General features: G+C 43.1%; 1 protein-coding gene and 2 long non-coding RNA genes across 5 annotated transcripts in view; 1 reads left to right on the top strand and 2 right to left on the bottom strand.

The window, feature by feature from the left end:
• Window positions 1-8,981, bottom strand: part of LOC137464284 (uncharacterized) — an 82,913-nt gene extending 73,932 nt beyond the window's left edge. The window contains exon 1 of the long non-coding RNA XR_010994149.1: window positions 8,952-8,981. This is a non-coding gene — a long non-coding RNA (uncharacterized lncRNA). The remainder of the gene's footprint in view (window positions 1-8,951) is intronic.
• Window positions 1-23,396, top strand: part of LOC137464279 (transcription factor RFX3-like) — a 178,500-nt gene that overhangs the window by 107,265 nt on the left and 47,839 nt on the right. For all 3 annotated transcript variants that reach the window (XM_068175567.1, XM_068175566.1, XM_068175568.1), the window contains 3 exons: window positions 2,080-2,261; window positions 3,031-3,150; window positions 18,052-18,173. In XM_068175567.1, coding sequence (XP_068031668.1) covers window positions 2,080-2,261; window positions 3,031-3,150; window positions 18,052-18,173 — 424 coding nt within the window. The remainder of the gene's footprint in view (window positions 1-2,079; window positions 2,262-3,030; window positions 3,151-18,051; window positions 18,174-23,396) is intronic.
• Window positions 21,246-23,009, bottom strand: LOC137464282 (uncharacterized). The gene is made up of 2 exons (XR_010994147.1): window positions 22,793-23,009; window positions 21,246-21,419 (listed from the first exon to the last, which is right to left on the bottom strand). It is a non-coding gene; the product is annotated as an uncharacterized lncRNA (long non-coding RNA).

The following is a 23,396-nucleotide window of genomic DNA, read 5'->3' as shown; positions in this document are numbered from 1 at the left end:
ACAACCCTAGTTTCCTCAGCTGCTCTTCATAGGACTTGTGCTCCAGGTCCTTCACCAGCTTCATTGCTCTTCTTTGGACACACTCTAGCACCTCAGTGTCTTTCTTGTAATGAGTGGCTCAAAACTGAACACAGGATTAGAAGTTTGGCCTCATAGCTGCTGAGTACAGGGGGGCAATCACTCCCCTAGCCCTGCTGGCCAAATTATTGCTGATACAAGCCAGGATGCCATCAGCCTTTTTGACCACGTGAGCACACACTGGCTTGTTCAGTCAGCTGTCAACCAGCATACCCAGATCCTTTTCTGACCAGCAGTTTTCCAGCCACTTTTACCCAAGCCTGTAGTGCTGCATGGGGTTGTTGTGACCCAAGTGCAGGACCATGCACTTCACCTTTTTTAGCCTCATACAAGCTCTGCAGAGCCTTCCTACCCTCCAGCAGATTAACACTCCCACCCAACTTGGTGTCATCTGCAAACTTACTGAGGGTGCACTCAATCCCCTTGTCCAGATCATTGATAAAGATCTTAATCAGAACTGGCCCCAATACTGAGCCCTGGGAAGCACCACTTGTGACCAGCCACCAAATGGATGTAATTCCATTCACCACCACTCTTTTGGCCCATCCATCCATCCATCCATCCATCCATCCATCCATCCATCCATCATTTTTACCCAGCAAACAGTATGCCTGTCCAAACCATAAGCAGCCAGCTTCTTCAGGAGAATGCATTGGGAAACACTGTCAAAGGCCTTACTAAGGCCCAAGTAGACAACATCCACAGCCTTTGCTTCATCCACTAAGCGTGTCACCTTGTCATAGAAGGAGACCAAGTTAGTCAAGCAGGACCTGCCTTTCCTAAACCAATGCTGACTGGGCCTGATCCCCTGGGTGTCCTGTACGTACCACGGGATGGCACTTGAGATTATCTGCTCCATAACGTTCCCTGGCACTGAAGTCAGACTGACAGGCCTGTAGTTCCTTGGATCCTCCTTCTGGCCCTCCTTATAAGTTTGCTAACTTTTAGTCAATTGGGACCTCCCCCATTAGTCAGGACTGCTGATAAATAAAAACTATAAAAATATTTCCATTTTATTTTTTTGTTCTCTTATACTGGTAAATGTCATTAAAATGACCATTTTGCTTGAGTTTAGTGTGCATGACCCTGAGACTAGCTCAGCTGGTTAGAGCATGGTGCCAGTAACACCAAGGTTATGGGTTCAATTCCCTGTATGGGCCATTTAATTAAGAGTTGAACTTGATCCTCGTGGGTCCCTTCCAACTCAGAATATTCTGTGAATCTATGTTAGTTACTATTTGTTATATACAGAGGTACAGTCATGTATTAGAAACTATTTGCCTAAATGCTTCCAAAATTCTGCAATACATTACACAGGAAAAAAAAAAAAAGTTAATTCTGTTCCTCTTAGAAGTCAGAAGCAAACAGGCTACAACAGAAAGGGATTTGGCCCATGATGCTTTATAGCTATACAAGTTATTTTTCATGTCATCTAGATTGCTTTTTACCTTTTATTTGATAGTTTCTTCTTTGCATTTGGAAGACAATAAACCCTATTCAGTTAAATGTAGTACTGGGTTTTTTTATTTGTATTTTTTTAATTCTGTGTGAAGAGAAATAGTATATCATTCCAGAATTAAAAATTTATTAACTTAGTTCTATTAGGGTTTTTAAAATGCAATTAATATTAATTACATTGGTTTTTTTATTTCATTGGAGTTCCAGCAATTTTTCTCAAAAGCACAAATAACTTCATAAAATGTTAATGTATGGTACTGAATCTGAAATATTTTTAGAAGTGAAGCTATCTGAGCTCACAGGTGCCATGAGTCTTGTTATTTCCTTGTAAACCTAAAAAAAATTCCAAAACTAAGGCATCATTCCATATCTAGCATTGAAAGAGATTTAAAGAGATTATATTTGCTCAAAGAACAAAGTCACTGTATTAAACAGGCCTTGAATGGTCTAAAAAAGATCAGTTCTATGCTGTACAATTAAGTGGGGGTTTTCACTAGAGTAATACTGAATTTATATATGTTCACTCTTTCATATTTGACATAGCTCCAATGGCTTTTAGACAACTATGAAACTGCAGAAGGAGTGAGTCTCCCCAGAAGTACCCTTTACAACCATTACTTACGTCATTGTCAGGAGCACAAGTTAGATCCAGTCAATGCTGCCTCCTTTGGAAAACTCATACGGTCAATCTTCATGGGATTACGGACCAGAAGACTGGGAACCAGGTTTGTGTTAATAAAATCTTAAAGTTTAACAGAAAAATATCAATAATAATTGTGAACATGAAGCTTATATGTTAAAAACAAGCAAGGAAATAAGCAAATAAAAATATTTAAAGCCTTTCTGTTAAGGGAGTTGCCAAATCCAGCAGACTTCAGGACTTGGGACTCCTGGTCTGCTATAGCCAGATTCTGTGTACTCTTATGACCCAAATATCTTCCATCTCAGTCCAATGGATGCAGCTACTGCTGTTTCCATCTGCAGCTCCAGATAGTAGCGAGACGGAACATGTGTTCCAAAGATGCAGACAAACACACACATGACACTAACACAGCTAACCACAGAAGCTAACACAGGGCAATGCCTTTACCAGCACCCATATAGACACTCTCATAAACATGAACACAGCCCAATTCTGTTCTTTCTTTCCAGTTTACCAGGACTGAAGTTGATTAGTGAAACATTCACAAACCCTCACTCACAAGCATACCTCATGTATGGAATTGTTCTATTCACCATGACTGCATAAGTAATTTAGTTGGTTTTTTTATTTACCTTATTCTATTTCAATGAAGCCCAACAGTAAAGTGCTGGAAAATATAGTTTAAGTGAACTGATTTTCAGAAGCTGGTGGAGTTATATCAGTTTTATACCAGAGTGAGAGGAAAGACAAGCCTAACTTCTACGTACTGTTTTCTAGTCAAGGCAAATGTTAACGTGCAATGTATATACTAAAGAAACAATGTTCAATGTTATTTTTGTTCTTTCATGAAGGGGGAACTCTAAATACCATTATTATGGGATTCGTGTCAAACCAGAGTCTCCCCTTAATCGGCTACAAGAGGACATGCAATATATGGCTATGAGACAGCAACCCATGCAGCAGAAACAGAGGTATACTGTTATATGAAACTACTTTTTCATATTTCTAGTTCTTGGAACCTTACCTGTCGACATTTATGTGGCAAAGTTGAATCTCTAATGGAATTTTTTTAACTTCTCTTGGGAAAAATAAAGGTTTGTCAGTTCAGCAGTTGATATCACTGGAGTCTGATATCAGTAGACATATCTAAAAACTCATAAATTTGTAAAATTGATTTAAAAAGTAAAATATGATTCAATTCTTCAGAACAGACACTTCTTGGTGGTTTTGGGTTATTTTATCAAAAGATGGGGAAAAAAAGTAATAGGAGCTTTGAATTTCAAATTCTGCTGTTCATTTTCATCTCTTTATTCAGCACATATCAAAAATGATAGAAGAATTTGTGATTAGGTTCAGCTTTGTGTTCATGTCCTCCTCCTGGCAAGAACTGATGCATCAAACCCCTGGACTTGAGCAGAGAAGACTTGGGCCACTGCTGGGCTCTGCTTGGAATAATCCCATGGGAGACAGTCCTACAGGGCAAAGGGGTCCAGAAGAGCTCATTTATTTTTCAAGGATCACCTTGAATTTTAAGAATGGTCCTTCCCAACATACAGGAAGTCAAGCAAAGGTAGAAGGAGGCCTGCATGGATGAACAAGGAACTCCTTATAAAGCTCAAACATATAAAGTATACAAGAGGTGGAAGCAATGTCAGGGAACCTAGAAGGAATATAGAGTCTGTCTATAGACTCTATATATAGACTGTCTGACTGCAGGGATGATGTTAGGAAAGCCAAAGCCTACCTATGAAGGACAAGAAGATTATTTGGAGTTGTCAGCATGTATTTACAAAGGGGAAATCATGCTTGACTGTTGCTGACCAACCCAATAGTCTTCTAAAATGAGGTGAATGGCTCCATGGATGAAGAGAGAGCAGTGGATTATGTCTATATTGACTTTAGCAAGGCTTTCAAAACTGTCTTCCTGTCAGGGAACAGCAAGGGCTGTCTTCTCCTTAAGGAATGGGGAGTTGAGAGTTGAGTACCACGGTATACACAGCAGAGACCTCACCAGCCTGGGCCTAGTCCTGCAGTATACAAGTGAAGTGAGCAGGGCAGATCTGGAGATGGTAGTCAGATTCAACCAAGAGTCCAGATCATCAGACAAATTTGTGGTGATGACACAGGTGCAAGGTCCAGCCAGGAAGTCAGTCCACAAATCAGACTCAGGTCTGGTGAGGACAACCAGGGTCAGACACAGTCTACTGATCATTGGGTAGGTCCCTAGGGGCAAGACAGGTCCAAGGTCAAGACAGAAAGCAAATCCATAATCTGCGGTCCAGGTCAATGGGATCCATATCAGTCACAGGTGTGGGTGTGGCTGAGATAGAAATCAGTAATCCTGCAACACAGGTATCTTATCAATGTGTATAAATACCTGATGGGAGGGAGTAAAGACAAAGCCAGGCTCTTCTCAGCAGTGCCCAGTAACAGGACAATGAGCAATGGGCACAAACTGAAAAAGACAGAATGTCATTTAGTTGAAAGGCACCTCTGGCAATTGTCTAGTCCACACACACATGATTTATTAAAGAAATATGGATATTGATCTAGTACCAATATCCAACTGTGACAGACAAAAACTCTCTGACAGTTTAAAGTTAGAAAGTGTATGTTTATTATGACGCCGGGCAGCGTGCGGGATAGCTCCCAAATACTGCACCTTTCAAATTATTAGAGTCCTTTTATCTATACAAGTATTGAATATCCAAAATACAAATACATATTCATCATTTTGGTACATCCCATTCCTCGCTTCGTATGCTAATCAGTTCAAAAGCTATTGAGCATGCGTAGTTTGTTCCTTGAAATGGGTCGGTGGTCCCTTTCATGGGGAGGGGTCCCAAAATGAGGAAGTAAATGAAGTCTTCCTCATTCTGACCTTTCTACCTTTTCAATGCAAATATGACAAATGAACCTTGGTAGAACTCCCATTCCCTGTCTTCAATTGGTTTCAGAACAGAGGAGGCCCACAATTGCCTTATGTTCCTAAAAGCTATTTATCAGTTTCTATATTCTTCATTACAAACCCAGCTAACTAAACATTGTGTTGACAAGCAATCAATTATTAGTTAACTACTAACTCTTAACTTCATTGAGGCCTACTCGTTTATTTTAATTAACTCTAGTAAGGCTTATCTCTAACTAAAATCTTAACTCCTCTAAAATCTCTAAATCCCTTAAAGTTTATATTTCACACACACCTGCAGCACAAAGCAGCGTCAGCTAGAGCAGGTTGCCCAAGCCCATGTACAGTTGGGTTTTGAATTTCTCTAAAGGTGGAGACTCCACAAACTTACTGGGCAAACTGTTTCAGTGCTCAACCAGCCCTAGAACTAAAAAAAAAAAAAAAAAAGAATTTTCTTATGTTTAAGCAGAATTTCCTGCAATTCAATTTGTGCCCATTGCCTTTTGTCCTTTCACTGGATACTAATGAAAATTGTGTGGATATGCTTTATTTATTCCATCCCAACAGTATCTCTGTAAAGTAGTTTTGAAGATCTTTGTTCATCCCCTAAATCAGTTCAGGTGTGCAAATATTTTGGTAAAATAAATTTCCAAATCCCAGGTATTCCGAATAGATGAAATGCAGAGAGTAGGGAGCTAGAATGACTGTGTGATATTTACAAGGTGAAAAACTTAGTAGTCTGTTTTCTGTGCAAAATCAGATATACTAATATACTTTTCAGAAAAGAAGTGTTTATCCAACAGAAAAATAAGAAATTTTCATTGAAAAAATTGGGAATCCATGAACTAACTGCTACCTACACGATCTTTTGTGCAAAAACTGCCAACTTTGAAGGTTTTGATGTAAATTTTTTGATGGAAAAATAGACATTTTAAAAGCAAGATTAGATGTCTGCCTAATATTTTTATCACAATGGACTATGGTTAACATAATAGTAATTTTAAACAAAAGTTTAAATATACATATAAAACACCAGCATTTCTTATTCTAACATGTTTAATATAATTTTGCTGTTCTCTAGCATGCAGAAATCTTTCCTTTTGCTTTTTATTTCTGTTTATATCCTTATTTTGCAGGGTTTAGGATACAGTTTGGTCAGATTTTCTTCTGAAATGTGTATGGGGGGAAAGCTTGACCCATATAGTTGCTTGTTTATTTTAATGGATATAAAGATTCTCATGTATGTACTAGACCACAGAGGTTAATGCCTGAGGAGTGGGGGAGAGGATAAAAGAGCTACATGTAAGAAAAACAAGCAAAAGCATGCAGTAAGCTGCATTACATTGTTTAAACACTATATTTCTGAACTAAGACTTCTGCCACAGTTATGAATCATGCTTAGTATATATTTGAGAAGAAGAAATCTATCATGTTTTAACATGATATAAAGGGCTTAATACTATAGTTTGAGTCATTAGGAGCAATCTTTATTATTTACAGTTTTATGAATATTTATAATTTTATTTAAAAACTAAAAAAGTTTTAATTTACATGCAATAATTCTCTTTTAAAAAGATATTCAGAGCAAAGATAATCTAAGAATCATGAATGTTTCCTTCTCCTTTCTGATAACTCAACCTGGGAAATGTTATTTTTCTCCTTTAGAATCATCTGACAATTGTGTTTGCTTTTTCTGTTAAGATATATCAATTTTACCCCCTCTCCATCAATCACATCGAATCGGATAGACACTTCGATTCTTGACTTCTTGACAAAGTATAGGCTGAATTTATGCTACAGATCACTTTTCCTCATTCTTAATTTGAAAGGTCATGCAACTTTCCTACTTGTGTGACACTGCATTCCCAGAATTACAGGATATGATGAGTTGAACACGACCGACAAGGATCATCGAGTCCAACTCCTGGCCCTGCACAGGACCATCCCCAGGAGTCATACCATGTGCCTGAGAGTATTGTCCAAATACTTCTTGAACTCTATAAGGCTTGGTGGTAGGACCACTTCCTTGGGGAGCCTGTCCTAGTGCCCAACCACTCTCTGGGTGAGGAACCTTTTTCTCATATCCATCCTAAACCTTCCCTGACACAGCTTCAGGCCCTTCCATTGGGTCCTGTCACTGGTCACCACAAAGATCAATGCCTGCCCCTCCTCTTTCCCTCACAAGGAAGTTGGAGACTGTGATGAGGTCCGTCCTCAGTCTCCTCTTATCCTGGCTGAACAGAACAAGTGACCTCAGCTGCTCCTCATACGGCTTCCCCTCAAGGTCCTTCACTATCTTTGCTGCTCTCCTCTGGATGCTCTCTAATAGCTTAATATCTTTCTTAGATTGAAGTGCCCAAAACTGCACACAGTATTTAAGGTAAGGCCACACCAGTGCAGAGCAGAGTGAAACAATCACCTCCTTTGACTGGCTGGCACTGTTGTGCCTAATACACCCCAGGACATGGTTGGCCCTCCTGGCTGCCAGGGCACACAGCTGACTCATGATAAACTTTCCATCAACCAGGACCCCCAGGTCCCTTTCCACGGCACTGCTTTCCAGCATCTCATTCATCAGTCTGTCCGTACATCCAGGGTTGCCCCATCCCAGGTGCAGAATCTGACACTTTCCCTTGTTGAACCTGGTTGGTGATTGCCCAGTCCTCTAATTTGTCGAGGTCTTTCTGGTTTTGAGGGAGTCGAGACCTCCTCCAGTTTTGTATCATCTGTGAACTTGTTTAGTATACCTTCCACTCCTGAATACAAGTCATTTATGTAGATGTTGAAGAGCACAGGGATGAGGATGGAACCCTGCGGAACCCCACTAGACACAGGTCACCAGTCTGATGTCACCCCATTCACTATAAGCCTTTGTGCCTGACCCATGAGCCAGTTGGTCACCCATTGCATGATATGTTTATGCAGCTGTGGGCTGGACATTTTGTCCAGAAGGATCTTGTGGGAGACACTATCAAAAGCTGGGCTGAACTCCAAAAAAATTACATCAAGTGGCTTCCCTTGATCAGCTAGCTGGGTTACCTCATCATAAAAGGAAATCGGGTTCTACAAGTGTGACTTTCCTCTCATAAAGCCGTGCTGGCTGTGACCGATGACTGTTGTCTTTCAGGTGTTTTTCAACACCTCCCAGAATAATCTTCTCCATAACTTTACTAGGCACCTAAGTGAGACTAACAGGCCTGTAGTTTCCTGTCTTGGTTTGAAAAGACAAGTGTCTGCTTAAAGAAGGTAGGAGCCTCCCCTGAAATGGAAAATGTAAACCTCCTCCCTCCGAATTGTTATAATTTTGAAATTAAAAGGCTCTCAGGCAAAGATATGGGAATAGGAATAACAGTTCTTTACTAGGAAAACTAAAAAATATAAATGCAATAATACAAACAAAAAAAAAAAAACCACCACTGTCAGAATCAGAATATGACCTGACACCCTGTGGGTCAGGGTGGTGGTAGCAGTCCTATTAAATGGTGGCTGCCATCCTCCTGGAGTGACAGGTGTGGTTCTGTTGAAGCAGTGATCCTGTAGAAGGATGTAGTTTTCCTCTGAAGGTCCAGTGGTAGTGTAGGTGGGCCTCGTCTTCCTCTGGGAGTCCAGCGGAGAAGACAGCTGCTCCTCTGGGAATTCAGTGGGAAAAGGCTGCTCTGGTGTTCTAAAATCTCAGATTATATCCAGGTAGGAATGCTTGGCTCCTTCCCCTGGGCAGAGCATCTCACAGTGGGATGATGTAATTTTATCAGTCATGCAGTGAAACTCAATGGCCCATTAACAGAAGATATCTCCTCTGAGGGAGGATTAGTTTGTGGAAGAGATAAAGAAAACTGCCCAATTAACAGAAGGTAACTGTCCCACCTCTAACAGATGGCAAATAGAATACACACTTATCTTACAACCCAGGACATTTCCGCGGACCTCTTTCTTGCCCTTCTTGAAAATCGGGACAACATTCACCAGCTTCCAGTCAGATGGGACTTCTGAGATTCCCAAACTGCTCAAAAATCCTTGAGAGGTTTTGCAATGACATCAGCCAGCTCTTTGAGGAGCTCAACTCCAGTTGAGCTTTGACCATACAGATTTTCTCCTAATAGTGGCGAGCAGCATCTCTGTATTCTTCACATGTCCCCTGACCTTGCTTCCACTGGCTATACCCTTCTTTTTGGCCTTATTTCCAAGAGAAGATCCTTGTTCAGCCAAGCGGGTCTTCTGCCTTGCCTGCTTGACTTCCAACATTTGGGACTCGCCTGCTCCTGTGCTTTTAACAGGTGGTGTTTAAAAAGTGACCAGCACTGATGGACCCCAGCACCTGCAAAAACATTTTCCCAGGGGACCTTATTCACTAATTCCCTGAGCAACCGGAAGTCTCCTCTCCTCATGTCCAGAGTTGAGGTTTGATGGACCTTTTCTCCTGTCAACAGAGATTTAAAAATAGATCTCTTTGTGGTCGCTGTGGCCAAGACAGCTGCCAATCTCCACTTTGCTCATGAGTTCCACTCTGTTGACAAGCAGTACATCAAGGAGGGCATCTTTCTGAGTCAGCTCCCTTAGGACCTGTTCCATATAGATGTCATCCAGATTTCTTAGGAATCTTCTGGTCCCATTTGTACCAGATGTGTGATGGTCCCAGTTAATTTCTGGCAAGTTGAAGTCTCGCATAAGGACAAGGACAGTTAACTTGGAAGCATCCATTAGTTCCTCAAATAATAATTCATTGGCATCATTGTCCTGGCTAGGAGGTCTATGGTAGACTCCCATGATAACATCTGCATTATTTGTTTGTCCTTTGATTCTTAAGGTTTTGGTAGTGGGTAAGGTGCTGCCCTGTGCTGGACACAGCTGGTTCCAGCTGCCTTGCTAATGGACCCAATGCAGGCCAAAGCTGAGCCAATCAACAAAGCTGATGGTGCCTCTGTGAAAACATACTTAAGACAGGGCAAAACCCACCACACACGCAGAGGAGTAGGGTGAAAAAAAGAGTGAAAACCAGCAGTATGAACAGAGGTCAAAGAAGGTGGGGGAGGAGGTGCTCTACGGTGTCAGAATCAGTATTCACATAGCAGCTTATTTAACATACCATGCTGGAGCAGTTGGATATTTTGTGAAGGAACTGCGGCCCATGGAGAATCCATGCCAGAGAAGTGTGAGAAGGAAGGAGTGGCAGAGAGATTTTCTTATGTACTGACCATAACACCCTTACACCCTTGAGCCCATTGCCTCACTGAAGGGGCTGCATGTAACCTGTGTCAATAGTAAGGGGAGGAAAAGATGAAGCTGGAATGAAGCCATGAGCCTGGGAAAGGAGGAAATGTATTTTAATATTTGTCTTTTTGCTTTCTGCTACCTGAATTAGTAATTACATTTTTAATTGATGATAAGTTTACTTAATTTTACCTAAATCGAGTCTGTTTTGCTGCAACGATCATTTGTAAGCAATCTCCTGTCATTATCTTGGCCTACAATCTTTCTTGCTCTTGTTCTTCCTATTTTCTCCATCTGACCCACTGGGCCAGGGAGGGTGTGAGTGGCTGAGTGGGAATTTCCCTGTTAGCCAAGGCTGAACCACCACAAATGTGAATATATCCAAAGACCTGCTAGAGGTATGCTTGTGTGCAGTGTTTGACATGGCCCTTAATTCAGGGTCTGAGATTTCAGAAATGAATTTCAGTTGAGTGGCAACAACCATTGAGCTAATCCAAAGGTTGCTGAGTCACAGCTGTGGTCAACATGAGCTATTGGACTACTACTTCTGTATTCCAATAAGAAATTTAAAAATAGTAAATGTAAACTACAGATGGCTGTTGATAACAGTCCCATCTCCTAATTGAGACAGTAGCTTGGACTCAACAGACACAGATCAAGCCATTTAAAGCACTTTTGTACTGGAATTAAAGAAATGCAGAGGTAAGGACTTGCCTCACCTATATAGGTAATAGCCCTGGCTTTCAACTGGAGCTGCTATATGGCTCAGACTTCCAAATGGAAGTCTGGTTTGTGTTTGACATACTGGTGCTAGATCGTTTATGGGAAGTGTCTTGGTTTGAAATACAGGTATCTGCTAAGGAAAGCAGGAGCTTCCCTTGGAATGGAAAATATGATCCCCTCCCCTCCAAATTATTATAATTTTGAAATTAAGGGGCTTTCAGGCAAAATATGAGAAGAGGAATAATAGTTCTTTACTAGTATGTGTATGTATAATGAGGCAAACAACAATGGTAACAACAACAAAGAACAGAAAACCCAATAAACAGTCTCTTCCTGCTCTTTAAGCACTTTCCCTTTTGGTGTAGTTATGGCTGCAGTCGGTAGGGGCGCTGGTGGCTCCTCAGCTGAGCAGGGCAGGTGGTGATGATTCCCCTGTGGCTGCAGGGGGCGCTGTGGCGCGAGTGTCAGCCTTCTCCCTCTCACGTGGATGGGGGGTGGGGTGGGGACAGCTGCCACCCTTGGGCACAAAGCAAAACAAAACAGATCAAAAACCCCCAAAATGGGATGGGATAATAAACCATCCCCAAGACAGGAAGGAGATGCCAGGATATTTAAATAATTGAATCACAGAATCACAGAATGGTTGAGGTTGGAAGGGACCTCTGGAGGTCATCTTATCCAACCCCCCTGCTCAGGAAGGACCATCTAGACCAGTTGATCAGGAATATGTCCATATGGCTTTTAAATATCTCCAAAGAGGGAGACTCTACCATGTCTCCTGGAAACTTGTTCCAGTGCTCAATCACTGGATAGTTCCTGATGTTCAGAGGGAATCTCCTGTGTTTCATCTTGTACCCATGGCCTCTTTTGTTTTCACTGTGCACCACTGAAAAAAGCTTGGCTCTATCTTGTTTGTATCTTCCCTTCTAGGATTCATATACATGAGTAAGATCCCTCCAAGCCTTCTCTTCTCCAGGCTAGAGTCCCAGCTCTCAGTCTTTCCTCATAAGAGAGATGCTCCAGTTCCTTAATCATCTTGATGGCCCTTTGTTTGGGTCTTTCAGTATGTCCATGTCTCTCTTGTACTGGGGAGCTCAGAACTGGACACAGTACACCAGGTGTGGCCTCACCAGTGCTGAGTAAAGGGGAAGGATCATGCCTCTCCACCTGTTGGCAATGCTTTCCCAAATGCATACAAGGGTACCACTGGCCTTCTTTGCAGCAAGGGCACAATGCTTGTTCATGTTCAATTTGATGTCCATGAGGACTCCCAGGTGCTTTCCTGGAAGCAGCACAACCCTTTGTAATATCAGCCACTCTTCCCAGTTTTGGTGCTGTCTTCAAAGTTGCTGAGGGTGTTAGCGTTCGGGAACACACATAATCATGGAATATGATTATACGCAGGTGCTTTTATTGAAGAGCTCTGGGAATCAGGGGTACAGACCCAAACCCGACTTCGAGCTGAATGTATTTTATATTCTATTGTTATATAACTTACATATTAATTATTAAACTTATATTGTTCTATTGTATACATTGACCTTATTCAAGCATGAATTTCTCGTGATCTTTCTCAAGCCCCTGACCACAGTTTCTCATGATTATTCTTACGATTAAACAGTAATTATATTTAATTACTAAACAATCATTGCATCTAACAATTATATCATTTATCATATACTAGTTACACAGGCGCAGTTCTAGCAAGTACAAGGCCTATACTTTCCCAGGGTATTTTCCCAGGGCCTACTAAGCCTAACTTTCCTTCTAACTCCCCAAGTCCCCATGATTTTAAAACCCTTTTACTATCAAGGGTACACTCTGCCTGATCATACAGATCATTAATGAAAATGTTGAACTGGACTGGACCCAGTATTGACCCTTGAAGTACAGTGCTAGTCGCTATACTTTTTGCCACTGATCATCATCCTCTGGGCCCAGCCATTGTGGTAGGTTGATCTTGGCTGACTGCCAACTGCTCATCAAGTTGCTCAGTACAAGAAAGAAAAATACTACCAAATGCTCATGGGTCAAGATAAGGACAGGGAGATCATTCAGCAATTGCCATCACAGGCAGAACAGACTTGACTTGGGGAAATTAATTCAATTTATTGTCAATCAAATTTGGATAATGAGAAATAAAAATAAGTTTAAAAAAACATTCAATTCTTGCTTCTTTGCAGGCTCAACTTCACTCCCAACTCTTCTAACTCCTCCTCCCCAGCAGCACAGAGGGATGGGGAATGGGGGTTGCAGTCAGTTCATAATGCATTATCTTTGCCTCTCCTTTCTCCTCACCTGTTTCAGTGTGGGATCCTTCGCACAAGAGACAGTCCTTCATGAACTTCACCAGTGTGGGTCCTTCCCATAGACTGTAGTTCCTCATGAACTCCAGCATGGGTCCTTTCCATGGAGTGCAATCCTTCAGGAACAGACTGCTCCAGCATGGGTCTCCCATAAGGTCACAGGTCCTACCAAAATCCTGCTCCAGTGTGGGCTCTCCATGGGCTGCAGCTTCTTTCAGGGCACATCTACCTGTTCTGGTGGGGGTTCCTCATAGGCTGCAGGTGGATCTCTGCATCCCCATGGATCTCCATGGGCTGCAAGGGAACAGCTGCTTCATCATGGTCTTCACTATGGGCTGCAGAGGAATCTCTGTTCTGGCACCTGGAGCACCTCCTCCCCCTCCTTCTTTTCTGATCCTTGGTGTCTGCAGAATTTTGTCTCGCATATTTTCACTCCTCTCTCTCAGCTACTGTTGTACAGCATTTTGTACTCTTTTTAAAATATGTTATCACAGAGGCGCTACTAATGTCTCTGATTGGCTCAGGCTTTGGCCAGTGGTGGGTCCATCTTGGAGCTGGCTGAAACTGGCTCTTTCTGACATGGGGACAGCTTCTGCTGTCTCCTCTCAGAAGCTACCCCTGCAGACCCCCACTACCAAAACTTTGCCACATAAACCCAATATAGCCATTCAGCCAATTCTCAATCTATCTCAGTGTCTGCTCATCCAGCCCATATTTCATCAGTTTTTCCCCTCATCTACCAGGCCAGTCATTTCATTGTAGAAGTTTATCAATTTGGTCAAGTGAGAACACCTTTTGGTGAATCCATGCTGACTACTCCCAATTGCCATTTTCTCCTTCATATGTTTTTAAATGGTTCCTAGGTTTAGCTGCTTCATCAACTTCTCAGGAACAAGGTGAGGCTAACTGGACTATAAAAGATGTTGAAACTGTTTGACTCCTATAATGTCACCTGTAATAATGCCGGAATTAAGATTTCCCCCAAGATAAAGCACAGTGGAGCAAGTGGTAGCATAATCCTGTCTCCTAGCATCTAGATTTTTTTTTGTGTGTGTGTGAAAGTTCTTTTTAAACCCTAGAAACTCGAAAGACTGTTACTTTTATGCATTCAAGACACTTTGGATTCTACTCAAAGAGCTGAAAAAATGTGAAATAATAAATTTTCTAGAAACTAGTGGAACTATGTGAACATACTGATTTTTATTTAAAAATAGAAATTGATCTTCTGCCAGACATTTTTAGAGTATAATGAGAATAAAGTTAAAAATTCTTTAAAAATTAGGTTTTTGGATTGCAAAGAGATCAAGTGATGAGAAGTTTATCGATAAGAGTTCAATGTCACTGTTGATCAGGTAGGGAAAAGGTAGGGAAAAGTAGTGGAGCTAAGTACAAATACAATAATAGGCTACAGAGTTACAAATATATGTGTAAAGAATATAGAGAATATATAAAAGAAAAAAGGCAAAAATCAATTCGACATCACTGTGATACTAGAGATTAAACTTTAGTCTTCCTAAAGTTGATTACAGTTGTAAAATGTATTTCTGCAGGCCCGGGATTTTATCCTTGGCCTTTACAATAACTAAATTTCATATAAAAGTCATAGAGATTTAGATGATGACAAAAGTTTTTGTTTTCAAGTATTCTCATTCCTAAAGTTATCATACTCTATGTTAATCGGGTCAAGAGGTGTCTTTTGGAAAAGTATACTTCTTGTTGTTGTGGTTTGACACTGGCCAAATGCCAGGCACTCATGCAAGTTGTTCACTTGGTCTCTCCTGCTACAGTTGGGTAGAAGAGAGGGAAAAAATTAATGAATGGCTCATGAGTTAAGGACTGGGAGAAAAAAATACTTTAACAGCAAAGCAGGTTCAAATTTAAAGGTATAAAGTAAATTTATTATTAACAGAGTCAGAGGAGGAAAATGAGAAGTAAAATAAGCCTTTAAAACACCTTTTTTTCCCCCAACCCCTCTGTCCTTCCCACTGACAGCACAGGGCATGAGGGGCTTTGGTCAGATCATCATTCAAGATCTTTTTCCATTTGCTCAGGGAGAGGAGTCTTTTTTCTGCTATGCCATGGGGTCCCTCCCACGGGCAAAACCGTCATCCCCAAACTGTTGTGGCATGGGTCATTTGTCAATGGGGTGCAGTCTTTTAAGGCTAGGCTGCTCGCATTTGGAAGCAAGGGCTCTCTCTCTCTCTGTCTCTGGAAACAGGGCCCTCTCTCTCTATTCGGGTCTCCCACTAGACCACAGCTTTCTCTAACATCCACCCATTCTGGCATGAGCACTTTTCCCACAGGCTGCAAGTGGACCTCTGCATCCTCTGTGGGCTTCATGCATTACAAGGGGACAGTTTGTTTTACCATAGTCCTCACCACGGCCTGCAGAGGAATCTCCGCTAAGAAGCTTGAAGCACCTCCTCCCCCTCTTTCTTTTCCACTGACCTTGGTGCCGCCATGTTGTTTTCCTTCACATATCCTGAATTCCTCTTCTTCTCTGACTAGAAGAACTTCTGCTTGTAGGTACCATTGTCAACAAGTTCCACCAATTCAAAGATTCTTGCAAGATCCCACAGTGCCAAGAAGTTGATCTCATGTAGGTTCCGTGTCAGGGAATCACTTGTCATGCTGCTGCTGCTGGCCAGGCAGCCCTGCTGCCATTGTACATGCAGTGGCAGCTGCCACGGTGCTGACACTATTTAACACCTCTCTTCATGTGGGGCACCGGGAAGGGGAAGCCATTGCCATCACTCCTGCCCTTTTTGCCCACAGCGTGGTTGGCTAGGGGCAGCCAAGCAGGCAAGGTTGGCCGCAAGCCACACTGGGGATGGCAGCAGCCGCAGCAGCAGCTGTGGTGCCTCCCCACCCCTGGGGAAAAAACTACGTGTGTGTTGTTTTGATTTTCTTCTTAAATATGTAATCACAGAGGCATTACCAACCTCTCTAATTGAGCCAGCAGCATGTGCATCTTCAGAGCCATTAGAGATTGGCTCTGTCAGACATGGTGGGAGCTTCTAGCAGCTTCTCACAGAAGCTACCCCTGTGGCCCACCACCCCCCCCCCCCCGACACCAAAAAGCCAGGCCATGCCAAATCAACACACTTGTATATCACATGTTCTATGTTATTGTATAGTTAAATATATGTCTAGAATGACCAGAACCTTGGATGCTTGCTTCTTATGGGAACTTTCTCATAAACTAAAATCTAAATAGCTACATAGGACATTTCTATTATCTGTTGAATATGATCAAAATGGGAATATGCTCACATCTGACTCAACTACTTCTTAAGAGGAACATTTTCAGAGTGGAATTTGTTGATGTTTCTAAAGTTAAAACAAAGCTTTATAATCTGCAATTTCAGACTTGAGCAACAGTTCACATGCATTGCTTTCTGCATTGAGGTTTGTCTAGTTTTCTTCTGGCTACAAAGCTACTTCAGAAGGACAAAGGTTCCAAGTTCTTATCACTAAGAGCTATGGCAGAATTAATTTTCAATTGTGTTGAAGATGTATCTGTCCTTTTTATCCTTTATAAAAGTTTTTGTGACTTAAATGATGAATAGGCTAGACTAGACTAGACTAGAATAGATCAGTTGAAAGGAACTTTCAACAATCATCTAGTCCAACTGCCTACTTTAGGCCTGAACAAAAGTTAAAGCATACTATTAAAGGCAATGTTCAAATGCCTCTTGAACAGTGACAGGGTGGAGGCATTGACCACCTCTGTAGGAAACCTGTTCCAGTGTTTGACTACCCTCTCAGTAAAGAAATGCTTCCTAATATCAAGTCTGAACCTCCCCTGCTTCAGCTACTTAGTTTAAGTAGCCTTCTCAGACCTTCTGAGCTCATTAGAGGTTTGTTACATGTTAAAATTATTTAAATTACTTTGTCTTCATACAAATGAATCTCCCTTCTTTAGGTGATTAAACCTTTACTTTTGAGTTACTTGATTCCTGGGAAGACAAGTCCTTTGGAAAATGAAATATTGTGTATCTGTTTAGTGTAAATGAGCTTTAGATGTTAGTGGTATAGTTTTAAACCAAATTCCACAAGAAAGTTGGTAGTTGTGCTGTGATATCTGCTTTATGAATTTTATGTGTTGCCAATTGTCCCAGATTGCAAGGCAAGATGTATTCCATTTGCTATCTGTATGGCAGTTGTCTTCTGCTAAATGGCCAGTTTGCCTTATCTCTTTCACAACCAGTTCTCCCTCCGGGGAGACATCTGCTGATAATGGGCTACTGAATGTCACTGTATGACTGATAAGAACTATAACATCCCATTGTGAGATGCTCCACCCAGAGGGAGGAGCCAAGCATTCCTAACTGGATATACTCTGGGTTTTTGGGACACCAGACTCAGGCTTTTCTGCTGGATTTTCAGGAGGACTGCAGCCATTCCAATTTGGACGGCTACCAACACCCTGACCAAAAAGGGTGCCAGGATGTATTCTGACTCTGTCAGTGGTTTTTCTTTTGTATTATTGCATGTATTTTGTTTTCTTTTTGACTTTTCCTAATAAATTGTATTTCTGACTTGGAGTCTCTCACTTGTCTTGTTTTCAAACCAGAACACCAGTGTTCTACATTTCCTTGCTACAATTATTCTGTTGTTACTTTTTTCTTTTGTGTGAACTAACAAAACTGTATATTGAGACTCAGAAATCAGGCACTTAAAAAAAAGTGATCCTAAAGAATGATTTTCTATTTGATAATTTGTAGGTACAAGCCTGTGCAGAAAGTGGATGGAGTTCCAGATGGTTTCACAGGAAGTGGTCAACAGACAGGCACATCTGCTGAACAAACTATAATTGCCCAAAGTCAGCATCATCAACAGTTTTTAGGTATGAAAAGATGTTATACTGTCATCTCACTGATAATAGAACAAAAAGATACTCATAGGAACTATATGTTCTGTATTGCAAGACTTCTGCACAATTTCATATTCATCATGCAGATATAAAACAAAAAATGTGCAAAATCTATTTGCACAGTAGATTTAAAATATATTGCAATGCAAGTGTGGTGAAGACTCCGAGGCAAACTGCTCTGGCAGATGTGCTCTGGAGTCAAGGATCATGGCGAGGGACTGTGGAGAGAGTTCCTGAAGTGGCAAGACCTCAAAATTAGCACCGAGAGGTGCCTCAGCACCCTGCCTTCCCCTCCCAGTAGGAAGCACTGAAGCTCTGACCCAGAGGCAGCTCTGACTCAGTGTGGATGAGGTCAGGAGTGATGAGGTCCACTCCCCACCCTGTAACACCCCAGACACTTAATGTACGGGGCTAAACTGAGGTTCCTTTGCTTTGGGTAGATGCAAAGGAGAAATACCAACCAGATAGTCTCAAGAGGTAAAAATCCTACAAAGGTTTACTGGCAAAAAATAGAAAACCAAGGAACTTTGACAAAAGATTTAGTACAACATAAAACACTTATCACGACATCATCTTAGCCCATTCAACTTGGCAACCTTTAAACCCATTTGATGTTACGATCCATGAGAAGAAATTTAGAAGAAGAAGAAAGGGAGAAAGAAAGGAATGATATAGCAAAAGGGTCATATAGCTACCAACTCCTTGGTTCCAGCAATGTAACAGAAAACTCCAAGATGAAGGTAGGGTTAAAGAACAACCTTCTTGCCTTGTGCTTAGCCTTCTTAAAGCCTTGGCCCTTCATGGGCCTTCCTCCCAGGTGGGAGTTCCAGTTGCTCGGCCACTCAGGGGCTGGGTTAGGCAACACTGGGGTGCTGCCTCCAGTGTGCTATGATTGACAGAGACTGCAGGGCTGGGGGGTATGGGGGTCAGGACACCACCTCACCAGAGCAAGGCCGGACCCGCCTCCTACTACACACATTCCAAGCATCCCAAAATGTCTCCAGACATTGATCTTTCCAGTCTCTGACACACCCCTACAAAAGAAGCTCCTAGGGCACAAAGTAGGTAAACAGGGTGGGATGTGGCAGTTCAGGAAGGTAGAATGCAGTCACCCACCAGCTCAAGAGGAGAGCTCAGTTGGTGGTCATTACCTTCTCAGAAGGAGCTCAGCTATGGTATCCACTTGGAGGGGAGCTATGTCCTCTGGATTTGCCAGAAAGGATGTGGTGACACAGACAGAGCTGCCATGAAAACACGCAGCCATCTAGGTCTTGGGCTACAGGGAATGCCAGAGCCTGGCACTGGTACTGGATGGCAGTAGACACAACAGCTGTGTGAGGTGTGGTGAAGTGGATTATCTGCTCAGCCCAGGGGCAGATCTAAGAGAGGAGGTAGAAAAGAAGTATCAGGGACTCTGAATGGTCGAGCCACTGTCTACCATTCCTGAGGCAAATGCACTAACTGGCCACACCACAAGAAGAAAAGGATCCCTTACACACTCACTACCAGGCTGTCATGGTTTGACATGGAAGTGATTTTTTTCAGGAAGTTGGGTCAAACCAATCAGTGGTCAAGTTTGGATATTGGCACCTGAAGTGACCACTGAAGATAGGGATACGCCTCTGAGAACACAGGGTGTTAAAAGCAAGAACTCCCAAGAGCTCGCTCTCTTTGGTTCCGGTCAGGGTGCTGTGCAGATCTCCCCTGCCCAGCCATGGGGCTGGGTGGGGGAAAGGGAAGCCATGAGGCCTGGTCGAAGTGAGCTGAGGGGTAGAAGGACTGGAACCGAGCCAGCTCCTGTGGACGGAAGGGTGGAGAGAAGCGGAGATGTCTTTGTCATTCCCCCCCCCAGAGGGAAGAGATAGAGAGTCCGGATGGCACCTGTAACTTTGCCGGCGCGGAAGAGAAGGGGGGGGGGGGGAAGGCGCCCAGCCTTGGCCTTGGGAATCGGCTGCTGGGCAGAGATATCAGCCGTCCAGGGAGTCTGAGCTTTTAACCCTTTCCTGAGAAATGAAGGCTCTGTAAAATATTACTCCTCCTTGATTTGAAGTAGAAGAGAGACAGTCTGGGATCCGAGATGATGGAAGAAGAAATTCTCGAGTTGGAAGGAGATGATGGAGTGGCTTGTGGCTGGACTTCTCTTGTTAGCCATAGACTGAACCAAATTCTCCTAACAGAAGCTGCACTTAAGGTGGTGCGTTGGTGTGCCAGGAGACCTGTTTCAGTGATTACCAGCAGAGGAGTAGAGAGAACAGAGGAGAGTTGGAGAAGGTGTGGAGAAGTCCTCTATCTTCAAGGAAGAAGAAGAGGAGAAGAAGACCTCTGTTCTTGGACCCTCAGCCCCAGGGGAAAATGGGGGGGACTGTAGTCCCAAAATGAGAAACTGAACTGTTGTCTCTTTTGGTCCATGGCAAAGCATCCTTAAAGGAGCCCTATGAGCAGTCTGTCCATGCACGGTGGTGAGAGCACTGTGACATGGAAAGGAGAGTGTCACCATGGCAGATTTTCTCCGGGCGGTTGCCATGTGTGACATGGAAACACAAAGGTGGCAATTGTGTTTCCTGGGGAGTCTGTGGCACAGGAGAGACTCCTGTCTCCCTTGAAAGATTGAGTATTTGAATATCTGAAGGGTAGCAACTTGATCAAAATCCTGGGTGGTGTCTCACTGTTGAGTTTGTTTAGAAATTAGGTGGGAGGAGGAGGGGTGTTTTGGAAAGTCTTCATCCAGGATTTAGTGTTTGTAGTTTTTATAGCAGAAGTAGTTTAATAAAGTTCTTTCCTTTGTTACTAAGTTTGGGCCTGCTCTGCTCTGTTCCTGATCACATCTCACAGCAATTATTTAAAAAGGTACATTTTCATGGAGGCGCTGGCATCGCGCCAGTGTCAAACCATGACACAGGCGGAAGGAGGGGACTTATGAGATGGGAGGGAATGGAAACAGGTGTCTACTCAAGGCAGCAGTCAAATCCCTTCCTGGCCTACCTCACCTTCCTAGCTGCAATACAATAAGTATGAGGCTCTAGAACTCGAAGACCATGCACAGAATCATCAACATTGGAAGAGACCTCCAAGATCATCTAGTCCAACCATCAACCCAGCACCCCCATAATCACCCTTAAACCATATCCCCAAGTGCCACATCCAGATGCCTCTTGAACACAAATACAACATGGGTACACTACAATATGGACAAAGGTCCATCCAGGTTGGAGGAGTTGCCTAGTGTCGTGGTTTGACATGGAAGTGATTTTTTTTTTCAGGAAGTTGGGTCAAACCAATCAGTGGTCAAGTTTGGATATTGGCACCTGAAGTGACCACTGAAGATAGGGATACGCCTCTGAGAACACAGGGGGTTAAAAGCAAGAACTCCCAAGAGCTCGCTCTCTTTGGTTCCGGTCAAGGTGCTGTGCGGACCTCCCCTGCCCAGCCATGGGGCTGGGTGGGGGAGGGGAAGCCATGAGGCCTGGTCGAGGTGAGCTGAGGGGTAGAAGGACTGGAACCGAGCCAGCTCCTGTGGACGGAAGGGTGGAGAGAAGCGGAGATGTCTTTGTCATTCCCCCCCCCAGAGGGAAGAGATAGAGAGTCCGGATGGCACCTGTAACTTTGCCGGCGCGGAGGAGAAGGAGGGGGGGGGGAAGGCGCCCAGCCTTGGCCTTGGGAATCGGCTGCTGGGCAGAGATATCAGCCGTCCAGAGAGTCTGAGCTTTTAACCCTTTCCTGAGAAATGAAGGCTCTGTAAAATATTGCTCCTCCTTGATTTGAAGTAGAAGAGAGACAGTCTGGGATCCGAGATGATGGAAGAAGAAATTCTCGAGTTGGAAGGAGATGATGGAGTGGCTTGTGGCTGGACTTCTCTTGTTAGCCATAGACTGAACCAAATTCTCCTAACAGAAGCTGCACTTAGGGTGGTGCGTTGGTGTGCCAGGAGACCTGTTTCAGTGATTACCAGCAGAGGAGTAGAGAGAAGGTGTGGAGAAGTCCTCTATCTTCAAGGAAGAAGAAGAGGAGAAGAAGACCTCTGTTCTTGGACCCTCAGCCCCAGGGGAAAATGAGGGGGACTGTAGTCCCAAAATGAGAAACTGAACTGTTGTCTCTTTTGGTCCATGGTAAAGCATCCTTAAAAGAGCCCTGTGAGCAGTCTGTCCATGCACGGTGGTGAGAGCACTGTGACATGGAAAGGAGAGTGTCACCATGGCAGATTTTCTCCGGGCGGTTGCCATGTGTGGCATGGAAACACAAAGGTGGCAATTGTGTTTCCTGGGGAGTCTGTGGCACAGGAGAGACTCCTGTCTCCCTTGAAAGACTGAGTATTCGAATATCTGAAGGGTGGCAACTTGATCAGGATCCTGGGTGGTGTCTCACTGTTAAGTTTGTTTAGAAATTAGGTGGGAGGAGGAGGGGTGTTTTGGAAAGTCTTCATCCAGGATTTAGTGTTCGTAGTTTTTCTAGTAGTAGTAGTTTAATAAAGTTTTTTCCTTTGTTACTAAAATGGGCCTGCTCTGCTCTGTTCCTGATCACATCTCACAGCAATCATTTAGAAAAGTATATTTTCATGGGGGCGCTGGCATCGCTCCAGTGTCAAACCATGACACCTAGGGTGAGTAAGTTTACTCCCTGCATCACAACTGCCTCAGTCAAGAAAAAAAGAGCAATTGTCATTGGTGACTCCTTTTTGAGAGGAACAGAGGCCTTAAATGCCGACTGGACCCAACCCATAGGGAAGTCTGGTGCCTCCCTGAGGCCTGGGTAAGAGACATTGCCAAGAAACTCTGTAGCCTGGAACAGCCCTCTGATTATTATCCATTACTGGTCTTTTCAGGTAGTCAGCAATGAAGTCCAAAAAATAAAAAAGTCTGAGGACAATAGAGAGAGGCCCCAGGGCTTTTGGGATGACTGGTTGAAGGATCTGGATCAGTTTTCTCCTCTATTCTGACAGTTGCAGGGAATGATGGAGGTAGAAACAAGAAAATCGTGCAGATGAATACCTGGTGCTGAGTCTGGTGTCACCAGCAGAATTATTTTTTTTTGGATCATGGATTCTTTTACATGACACTGAGCCTGCTGGCATCAGATGGGGTACACCTGTCTCAAAGGGGGAAAAGGATCCTTATTAGTTAGCAGGGCTCACTGAGAGAGCTTTAAACTAGATTTGAAGGGAATGAAATCAGGAACACTGGAGATAAGCCTGGGGGTGGC

The sequence above is a fragment of the Anomalospiza imberbis genome, chromosome W (genome assembly GCF_031753505.1).
Source record: "Anomalospiza imberbis isolate Cuckoo-Finch-1a 21T00152 chromosome W, ASM3175350v1, whole genome shotgun sequence".
NCBI classification, from domain to species: Eukaryota; Metazoa; Chordata; class Aves; order Passeriformes; family Viduidae; genus Anomalospiza; species Anomalospiza imberbis.
The sequence above is the reverse complement of the archived record's forward strand: the minus strand, read 5'-3'. Positions and strand labels throughout refer to the sequence as shown.